The sequence below is a fragment of the Nyctibius grandis genome, chromosome Z (assembly GCF_013368605.1).
Source record: "Nyctibius grandis isolate bNycGra1 chromosome Z, bNycGra1.pri, whole genome shotgun sequence".
NCBI lineage: Eukaryota > Metazoa > Chordata > Aves > Nyctibiiformes > Nyctibiidae > Nyctibius > Nyctibius grandis.
The window spans coordinates 17,381,552-17,393,000 of NC_090695.1; the positions used below are offsets into that span (position 1 = coordinate 17,381,552).

Genomic DNA, 11,449 nt, shown 5'->3' on the forward strand with positions numbered 1-11,449 from the left:
CTGTTGCTGGGTTTGCTACTGCTAATGTTTTGAAATCAACAAGCTATTACAAGGCATGAATTCTAAAATTATATTCCCTTCCTACTGTCACATACAGCACCAGTGAATGTTTCCCCTATGCATTTCCCAATGAAATATTACACTAATCCCTTCCCTAAGCCTCCAAGATAATGTTTATGATCTGCAGTCTATAGTGTTAAAAAAGCTCACTAATGCCAATGCTGTTATTAACTTCTCTCATATTCATCCCTCCTCCACCCTGAAAATTTACATTCCCCCCAATATTATTTCAGTTTAATCACTGGAAAAGTGTCAGGAATAGACTTAAATAATTAGATGATACTACACTACAGCTCTGATCACTGAATTACAATATATGTGATAATCTGCTGCTACAATGGGGAATTTATTCTTGATACTTGTAATCTTTCATTGCTTTGGTTTTGCGGCTCATTTTGGACCATACAATTGGGTAACAAAACAATTGTTGGAGAATTTGCATTTAATTTACTTACAGTTTATTGTTGCTTTCTGAAAGGATTTTACATGGTAAGCATGAAAGTAAAAGAAAAAAAATAATGTAAAAATATACCTACAAATATTACAAAATAAAGATACCTTCTTTGATACAATGCTACAAAGACTTACTCTTAACAGAAGTCAACACATCTAAAGCGAGAAACGGAGTCATGAGGTCAAATATATTAAACAACATAAGCATGTATCTCTGCCACTGTGTACCCTTCTGCTTAGGCAAAGGTCATCTCACAAACATTAAATAATTTCTCCAGCTAGAAACTAAACTCATGGCAAACATACATATTTGCCCAAAACTTTTGTTATTTTAATCATACGTTGTAAATTGTGATTGTTCATAATGACTTAGAAAGATGTCTGCCTTGCAGCTGTGCAACCTTTCATTCACAACAAGCATTTTTTCTGTCCATTTTTTCAAGGATTCAGCTATCAGTACACATATCAGTACAAACCAATTTCAGTATTCAGTGTTTTAAAAAAAACAACTCATACATCTCTGACACAGGCACACATTAAGACTGCAACCGCACAAATTCATTGCTTTAATATCTATATCTTCAGCAAATATGGAATTAAATTCCTATCCATAATATTTATAAAAGAGCAAATTTTGAAGAGATTAATAAGAGCGTGTTCTGCAACTGATCACTTGAAGTTGCAATCACCGAGTTGAAAGCACTAGTCTCAAGAACCTTGGTGGGCAAAGCGGAGAAGGGATTCTAATCAGCTTCTCGGAAAAGAGACAAAAGGCTCGACACCTGCCAGCACTGCAGGAGCTGGTATCCACGATTCTGCCAGCCAACAGAAGGACTCACCTTGAACTCAGCTTGCTTTGCCATAATTCTAAATAAATTATGGCACTAAGACTAGTTCCACAACCACAAAACCAGATAGCAATATGAGAAAAGGAAGTTGTTGGTTTCTTTCTGGTGGTATGTTGCTTTAGTAAAATAAAGATGCCCTCCTGCTCATTTATAAAGAAGTGGTCCACCCCAGTAATCACTTGGAAGCACTGGACCTTCCAGGCAATAAGCTTTTCTGCCCCTTCCTTATGTGCATCTTTTTCGGTGCATAAGGAATGTGAAAACTAGCAATACAAGTGTAAACAATACGCAGATTTTAAGGTACCTATATGTATGGAGCCTGAAAGAAAATCTCAGCACTTACGTGTTTTAAAGAACGTGTAGGTACCCAAAAGCACACACAACTATGCTACAGTACAGGTGACAGGAACTTTGACCAGAACTGATGTTTGCTAAGCTTGTGTACTGAACTCCAAGTAGTAATTCGAAGTCTCCTCTTTCTGCACTAGATGTTACAGCCCTCTAGAACATTCCATTGATAACATTTCTAATTTAAACTCCCAAAATTCTTTTTTAATACAGTTCTCAGAGATAAAAGACACACAAAAGATTTTCATACTATCCTTTAATGCTGAATAATTAGATTTTTAAAATACTGACCTTCTTGTACATAATCATTAGAAAAATAAATCTGAGTTTAGAGACTAGAAGAAACCTGATGCTGATGGAAAAGCAATGATATGTGAACAGGAAGCAGGACTGGGTCCAAGAACTCCCTTGTCATCATAAAAAGTAATCAAGTGGATGCACCAGAGAACAGTGCTCTCTCCTCTTTTAGGTAATATTGTCACTAGAACAGTTTCCCATGACTGTTTCCAGGACTGCAATGGTTCAGACAGTGAAAGATGCAGATTAGCCAACACAAAATGAATGGCTGCAAGAACAGCATAGACTGTTCTGGACCTTTTCTCCAGTCTTGCTGAAACCTAAAATTATGCAAGTTTCTAGGCAAGAATAAAGCACTGAGAGAAGAGATCACTCACTATAGAGCGCATCATCACTCTGCACTCTACACAGGCTGTCAATCCACTTTCAGGTTCACTCAGTGTTGTGGGCCTTACATATGAACTCATAACTTGGTTAGGATACAAATGCTGGAAGGCCAATAGCCTCTGCTCATATGTCAAAGCAGCACCTCCAAGCAGAAGGAACCCTTTAGCTCCAGATTAAGTATCTTCATAAAACCCTCTGAATTAAAAAGTCTCACCTCCTGTGCAGTCAATGCAATTCTGCTTACACTGGGGAGTGCTCCTGGACACCGTCCAGAGCACCTCCATTTTCTAACTGCAATTTCCTGTCCTGGAACCAGATCTAGCTGTCCCCTCAGTGAGGAGGGGACAGCTAGACCTAAACACAGGAGTGTTTAGCGCACAGCACAAGCACCAGGACATACAGGGACTCATATCTGACGGACACATCCTCAGGTTCCAGCAATCACAGCTTCAGGATCTCCACAAGCCTACCATCGCATCTGAACACCATGTTTAATGGCCCCCCCCCTGCAACAGACCCGTCTTCTGAGAAACTGGACAAATTCATAGTCTACTCATTTTGGCCTCCCTAATGTTACCACACAAGTGACACCCAGAATTCAACTATACTCATGGGAAAAAGCAGTTCCTGGATTATAACTGTTATCAAGTTCTTCTGTTGGGAGAAATAACTTATTGCCTATTTACCCACTCTTTATGATTTCAAAGAGGTTTATAATATTGGCTCCCCACACCATTCAGCCGTCTCTTCTTCAGGCTGAAGGGCTATAACTATTTAATCCTTCCTTGTATGGAAGCAATTGTTTTCTTTAAATTACCGTGTCATTCTTCTCTGTATCTTCTTCGGTTTTACAATACTCCTCCTGAGATGATACAGCCAGAAATGTAGCATTTAAGACAACAGAAAACCTTGCATTTAAGCGGTGTAAAAAATGAGATTTTTCCTTCTGTTTCCTTGTTAATACTCTAAACTTGTTGACAGCTGTCTGGGTTGAGATGACATTTTAAAGAAGGATCCTCTCTCCCTTTCCTGAGCACTGATAGTATTTTAGGGCCTATCCATGCATCTGTACTGTCACGTGACTTCTACTATAAATATATGCAACTTCGCATTTATCAACACTGAATCTCATCTGCCATTTTATCACCAATATCAAAAGGAGGACTACAATCTTTTTCCCAGGTTCAATATACACTTTTAATATTTGTCTCTGCATCAGTCCACCCAAAGCATATGCAGTTTATACAACTAAGCACAAACATGAAATTCCCTTGTAATCCCTGCATTCTCTTCTCCCTCTTATTCACTGCCAAAGCAGCGCTATCAATGCTCATTTATGAGACTTACTATTGACAGTTTACAGAACAATTACTTCATTGCTTCAGTGTTTTTCATCTCTATTAGAGAAAAAATCGTATAAAGGAAGATTAAGCAGTAGTTGCTGTAAAAAGCTAATAAAATGTAGAAAACAGATGCTTCTTCCATCCAAAAGCTCCAAGTCATAGCAAGAAAAAAAAAATTTCAAAACTCACTTCCCCAATATCTACAGTTCCTATCGGCTCTTGGATGCCACCTTGCTTCCCCAGGCTCTTCAATGCCAAAAGCTAATGTGGTCCTGTGAACAAATTTTTCTTCTACTGCTCCACCAAAACACAAACCATAAAAGCATAGCATTGTACAAAGATTCATGTTCTTCCTGCCACTTGGCCTTACAAGCAACAAAGCTGTAGGGCAGGACTGCATCTAAACGTAAGAGGACTTGCCAGCTAGACTTACTGTTTTCTGTCTCTTCCTCAGATAGCAGGAAGCTACTTAATCCCCATGTTGGCAATTAATATAGTCACCTTACCGGGCTGCCAGTGAGACAAAATAAAAGTTCCATACTCTGAAGAGCTCCAGCATGAGATAAGCCAATCTCTTTATTCAACTGTAAATACCCTGTTTATGTCCCCAAGGACTTTCATAGTCAGACAGTTTGCACTTCAGAAAGTTTTGCTACGCACACCGTGAAAAAAAAAGCAAAACCAACATACTCCAGAGTATTAGAGCCAAAACCCAAACACATGATTTTAAGTACTGCATATGTTTTTTTTCCTTATGGCTTTACAGCTGATTGGGCCCACATCTGTGCTTTTAAGTTTGAAACTAAAAATGCTTCTTTTGTTAATGGAAAGCTGATATCCTCACATAATCACAAAACTTCAGAACTCCATTTAAAAGAATAAACATCACAAGCTGGCAGTATTAAAAAACATGAGCTGATGACACTGACAACAAGCCAAAAATGGTAATCAGCATGGGGTACTAGAAGGAATACTCTGTCCTTACTAAATGCAGATTTTCTCACTTAGTAAAAGCTTTTATTTCTAACCTTTTGTGAAATTCATCACCATGTTGCCTCCAGCCTGAAGGGCTACCTGAAGAATTCAGGAGCAGCACACTGCAGAGCAACATGGGGCCCAACACATACTGAACCTGGGACTAATTCATAAGGGCACTATAGGGCTATTCGTAACAAACACAGACTAGCACATTTGCAGAAACCAAGACATATTTTTTGATGTAATAACATCTACCACTCCAATGCAATCCTCAACACAGAAAAGGCAAAATGGTAAAGTAATTTGATTTTAAATGTGCTAATTCATTTGTTTCTTCAGTGTGTGTATCTGAAAATGAAATTTCTGGTGCTGCAATACTCCTGTGACATCACAGAATCTTGTGCTGGAATTATAATCACATTAAGGCATTCTTTTGTGTTCCCAAGGAAACTATATTAAGTTTCACTGTTTGTAACAGCCACCTTTGAAACAAAGTTTACCTGGGGAATTAAATAGTGCTTCCTATTGCAGGATGGGCAAATGCAGCATTTGACACTTACCTACTGCAAAGAAGTTCTACACTTCTGCTCGCTCATCTGTGTTCAGACAGGTAATTTCCAGAGAGTTAAGTCACCAGTATTTTTATTGCCCTTTCTATATGGCTGATTACATCTTTCAGCAAAAACTGTTTGCAATACTGGCTAGGTAGATTATACCAAGGAGAATGATTTGTTTTCCAGAGCACCTCTCTTCCATGACTTCAGCCAGATCAGGTTCATGAACCCCAAACTTACTTAAATCAGAAGCATGCTCATTCAGGTGAGGTTATCTCCCTGAATTGATTCTATTTGCCATTCCCAGTTGATTTAGATTTGCATGTCATGCTTCATAGAGCTGAAATACCAACAGGAACCTAGCCACAACAACTTCTTTGGGTGAGGGTCTCAAAAATTTGTTTTGGGTTTCTTCCTACATTGCAATGCTGATGCAGAAAGTAATCAGAAGCAGCAACACTCTCTACTTGCAGATTAAGTGACCCTGGCTATCTGTACAATAGCAACTAGTGCAGCATAGCAAGAGCTGGTACTGGAGACGAAGTATTCATACTACGTACTTCAGTCATTTTACTTCAGACTAGTTCTGATCTGGTCCTGTGGACTGAAAATCCACTAATTAGTTGAATGCATCTTCCAGTCTGGTTTCATCTGGAAAATATCAAGTTCATGTGATTTGTGATCACTCTGCAATGCAAACCTACGTACAGTAACTAGAGATGATTTAAGATTCACTTCAAACATTCTCATCTGATCCAAACACTAATACAGCTGCATGCACCCTGTACACTAGTTGATCTTACACCTGTTAGTTGCCTTCTTTTCTGCATTCAGTTATATCTTTATTTTGAAACAACTGCCAGACCCCTCACCCTTGTGCCTAATCAGCTTCCCAAACTGAAGGAGGGATAGTATCTTAAGATACAAGTCCTTGTGCTCTACAGAGGGTATAACATTTCAAGGATGTTATAGCTGATAGATGAGTCAACAGACAGCCCCAACAATCTTTATTGTTACAAGACAAAAGACAAAGTTTGTACGACGAGAGGGACGTTTAGCAAATGACAAGAGGGCAAGGCTACATACACCTTTGTTATTCATGTTGCAGGTGATATACCAAAAACCTATACGTGCCTCAGAGGAAAAGTCCAGGGTTCCTAGTACAGAACTTCCCCTGTCTTCCCTTATTCAAATAACAGCAGCTACTGGCTTACAAAGATTCAGTGAATTAAGAGTCTAACCTTCAAACAGATGCCTCCATAATGCCAACTGTAGTATAAGAAAGACTGTTTTCTATGGCCTGCAGATACCAAACAATGGAACAGGCAACAGCAATGGAAAGACAGAATCTGAAGTAGATCAGAACCATTATGTGATCATGATCTATCCTGTATTATCACTTCCTAAATCAACCTGTCCAATTAAATTAAAGGGTCCAACTAAATAAAAGGAAAGGTCTTAAAGGTAAGTTGTCCAAGAAAGAAAAGTTGCTCAGAGACAGTTTGGTTTGCGTTTTTTTTTTTTTTTAATATCACCTCATGTTTTTAAGAACACCACAGCTTGGTATACGCAGCTTTCCCCAGTGAAGAAAGACTTCACCTGAACACTAACTATCCACAACTTGAGGTCAAGACCATTCAGAAACCAAGAAACTCTGAAGTCACTTCCAGGCCTATTCACCTACAATTTTAAAATTTAGTTCAATTTATTCCAAAACTACCCAAATTTTAGCTTCTGTGTGCATGCATACAGAAGTAAAATAGTTCAAAACAGCTAACAAATGTACAAAGGACTGAAAAAACCCAAACTTATTATAGTTAAAAAAACAACCCGCAACAAAGCAAAAGGATTCTACTGCACTAATGTGCACTCTCTTGACTTTGCAATACTCATGTTCATGCTTAACTTTTAAGAACAGGAAAAAAAAAAGAAAAAGAAAATCATTAAAGTTGACAGGGTTGTTCATGCAAGAAGTGTTATTTTCCATTTCAGGTTGGAATATACTCTTCATTACCTTTCCAAGAAACATTCTTACATACAACTAAGATACTACATAGTATAGGATACAATTTAAGCATAAGCGTATTGAAAATGCTAAATATACAAAATTAAACAGGTTATCAAATTTATCTTACAAACTCTCAGGGCAATACAAGACCTCTTTTTTTGTAAAGTCACACTGATTCAAATTTCTACATCACCCTCTAAAGTAGCTTTTAAAAGCTCTACACGGACCAGGCTGATACATGCAACCATTCAATGCAAGATCCTTATCTAGTACAGAGGATGCCACTGAAGAAGTATATTGTAAAAGTCTACTCAGCAGCTTAAAATTTGCATTGCAAGTATCACATATGAAAAACTGAAGCATTGCTATTGTTTCCCCACAAGTTATCCAAGCAAAAACTGTAAGACTGGTCACATGCCATGCTTTTCACAAGATGCATCTTGCCATAATTTCTTAAATTAAGCGTAGTCTACTGAACATGGGCCAGCCAACACAAGTCTATGTATACACTATATCCTTCCAGACACAATGCAGCAAGAACAAAGCAGAAGAAGGTTGCAGGTACACCAATGGATTATGTAGTCACAAAACCCTACAAATCTGCATCTATGCAGCTGTGTTCGTGTAGTATGTTTTATGGGAGTTAACTTCAACACAAGCAGAAAAAACTGTTTGAGTAAAAGGTGCCTCTAAATGAGCGAAGATGGATTCTTTTCTAGAGGTTGAACCTGGTTTAGCTATGTTGATTAAAAAAACCCACCAAAAACCCACACCACTCGTAACACTGTAATTATAGCAATACAAAAATAAAACAGGCATCAGGCTCAAGAGCCTCTTCTTAGCTATGAAACATACAGGGGCTAATGCTACTCTTCTGTTACAATGCAAACCCAGATCAGAGCACCACGCAAGATACTCTTCTAATACCAGTGCTTTATTAAACGGCATGAGCCATAAATCAAAGATTACACTGCAAGTAAGAGAGGTCCTACACAGGTTCTGGGTATCTAGCATACAAGCTTCAGGGCCATAGTCCAAGCTGGCTCAAACTGACTTGTCTTTGAGTGGGTTTTGAACATTTTCAATAACCTGCTGATACTGAACGTGCTGCAGACATTCAGTAATTCTTGGGATCAGCTCCTTAAAGAAGAAAAAAAGTCTCCATCAATGTAGGCCCCATCCAGGAAAAATCAGGAAAAGAACCTTCCCATGCAAGCCTGGGAAGAGCTAGTTGAGGGTAAGACTCCTCACCAAGACGGAAGGACTCCTGAGTCTGTGCTGCAGCCAATCTGACCGCAGTTTTCCTTGCGGTGATCTCCCTCATTCAGCCCCACTGCTAACCAAAATTTTCTCTAATGCTCTGGCAAGGGACTACCGCAGCCAGAAACAACTGCATCCTTTGCCCTACTGTCTGCTTCACACTAAAGGCAGAGGAGAAGACCTCACTGCCTGCAGCCTGCACACAGGTGCTCAACGTAAGGAACAGCAAAGGGACCTTCTGCTTAAGTTCTGAAGCCCGCATAGCTGCAAGATCCCAACATAAATGCATAAAACACAAAATTCCTTAACACATACAGCTTTCTGCTACTGCTGTTATGAAAACAACAAGGAGGTGGTTGTTCTACATCTATAGGTTAATGTCCATACTATAAATGCAAGTCTTGCACAAATAAAGAGTAGGCCCATCTTCACACTAAGGCAGACTGTGGCAACATCTTGGTCCTTCAGGCTTAAAGTGAGTTGTAGACAACTAGTTGCCTAAGTCCTTACCATCAATTCTTTTTGTCAGAGCAGACTTTCTAATGTGCTTGAATCAGCTGTTCATTACCAAAAAGAGCTGTTCCATTTACCACCATTAACAGAGAAAGGCGGAGGAGGACCAAACTTCTGCATTTGGTGAAGATGATGACTGGAAGGAGAAGTCCTCAGCAGAAATGCACAAGACAATATTTGAACTGCCAAACAGAACTTGTTTTCTTTCCAAGTTATACACAGATGCAAAAAATTAAAAACTTTCCCATTTTTTTCTCCTTTGGTTTAAAAGAGTTTATGCCAGTCGCAACAAGTATTCAAAAGATCAAGGGATTCCTACTGTACATGAAGTTCGGTAACCCCAGCAACAAGTTCTGGTCAGTGATATATGAAGGCATCTTGGATTGTCCCGCAGCATCAGTGGACCAGCACCCTGTTTAAACCATTATCCCCAACCCCTGGCTTTCACTATCTATGAAAAATAACTTGGCTGATGCATAACAACTTCTACATCAGAAGAATCCTTTATGTTTCATATGGCACTACAACATGCACTGTGAGACTGATAAGACCTTGAGAAAGCCTGTCTTCATAGATACTCCCTGATACAACAGAAACATTACACAAAAATTGCATGAACACTCAGGATATCATTACCCTGAAGATTCACTTTTTTTAGAGACGGCACCAAAGAAGACCACACAATAGATAAGAGGAAAAGGATCAACTGGAGAAAAAGAGTAAGGAAAAATATGTAGAGCTATTTAATCCCCTCCCCCCCCTTAGTTAATACAAAAACATGCTCTCCGTTTCCAAGGCTTATTAAATTTATTGTTCTCTGAGTGGTTGGCCTCCCACACAACAGCCTGTAGCAGTCACAAAGGTTAATGCAGGCATTTCAAAAAGTACAGGATGGCCAGTTTCACCTGGATATAAGTTTATAAAGGAAAAAAATGAAGAAGCAGCTCCAGGCTCTCAAGTTGCTACAAGGCTGCACTTGGCACATAGCAAGTTTACTATCAGTATTTCATTAACTAGGTTCTTAAAGAGAAGTCTACCTACCATTTCTGCCACACAGGATCCATTTTCTATTCTCTCTCTGTTATTCGAATTCAGGAAGGAAAGCCTAAAACATTTTTTTTGTATAAAGCTGAAAACCCCAAAATATCTAAGCTACATGGACACAACAATAGTATTTAAGTAAATAATTAATATATTTCTGATTTAGTTAATTTCATCAACTGAGAAGGAAAAGTCAGCCAGTGCGTGCAGCTCTCATCTCAATATGGCAAATCTTCAAATCAATTCACTAAAAAGAGCATGTCCTGAGATTCTGTTGACTGGCTGATGAACCTCTCTTGAAAGGCTACACCCATGCTTACCTCATGTGAAGACACCAGAAAGGCCGAGTCAAGTTTCGGACTCCAAATACCTCCTGACTGGTCAGACCAGGCACCACCAGCGAACAGAGGTGGCCAGAGGAGCCCTACTCCTTATTGCCCCAGCTGACTCTTCGCAGCACTTCACAGCAAAGGAGGCGGCACAGTTTTATGGGGTAGCGCTCAAAGAAAACAAAACTTGAGCGACAGATGGGCCCATCATGCTCTCCCGCTGTTACACTGAAAAGACCAGGTAAGCAGGTACCGCACTAAAATAAAGCCACCGGCCCATGACCTGGCCGTGCCACAGGGTTTACTCGCCGACTGTACGTCGGTGAGTGAACAGCAGCCACGACCCCAGCCTACAGTGCGCGCCTGCGATACGATCTGTCGCAGGCCAATGAAGCCAATATTCATTAAAGAGCCATAAACGTTATCCCTGAATACCAGCTGCCTGGCGCAGAGCTGAGCCCGCCCTGGGTGACAATTTAGTTCATTCAAGCGTACCCTAAACTCATGCATTTAGGAAAAAAACAGCGACCCGGGTCACGGCTTTAGCAATCTAATAGCGGCCAAATGAGCGGGGCCGCCGCACGCTCCAGGGGAACCCCGCCGGTTTATCGCCCTGCAACGGCCCGGCGGGCCGGGAGAAGGCAGCGCGGCGGCCCCCGCCTGCCCGCCGCCCCCGCCCCCGCCCGTGCCCACCGCCCCACCTGCCCCCTCCGCACCCCCTCCCCGCCGGGGACGCCGCCTCAGCCGCGGCGCGCTCGGTAAGATGTCCGACGGGACGGCGGCGGGGGGCGGCGCGGCTGGGGGGGGGGGGCGCCCCGGTCCCGCCGGGGGACCTACCAGGTAATCCATGTACCGGGTGGCGCCGGGCGCCGCGCTGCCGAGGACGTCTCCGGGGCCGCGAGCGCCCGCCCGGCTGACAGAGGCGCTGGGCCACCGGGAGCCCCGCCGTCACGGGGAGCGGCGCTTCCTGCCGCCGCCCCGCCGGCCTCGGAGGCGCGGGGGGCTCGGCCGCGGCCGCAAGGTGCAGAGC

At 41.4% G+C, this 11,449-nt stretch overlaps 1 protein-coding gene across 1 annotated transcript in view; it reads right to left on the reverse strand.

Annotated features, from left to right (window-relative positions):
• The window catches only part of ARL15 (ADP ribosylation factor like GTPase 15), a 235,715-nt gene extending 224,303 nt beyond the window's left edge, over window positions 1–11,412 (reverse strand). Inside the window, exon 1 of the mRNA XM_068422693.1 lies at window positions 11,257–11,412. Within this exon, the coding sequence (XP_068278794.1) occupies window positions 11,257–11,268 (12 nt within the window). The 5' untranslated portion in view covers window positions 11,269–11,412. The remainder of the gene's footprint in view (window positions 1–11,256) is intronic.
• Between the last annotated feature and the right edge of the window lie 37 nt (window positions 11,413–11,449).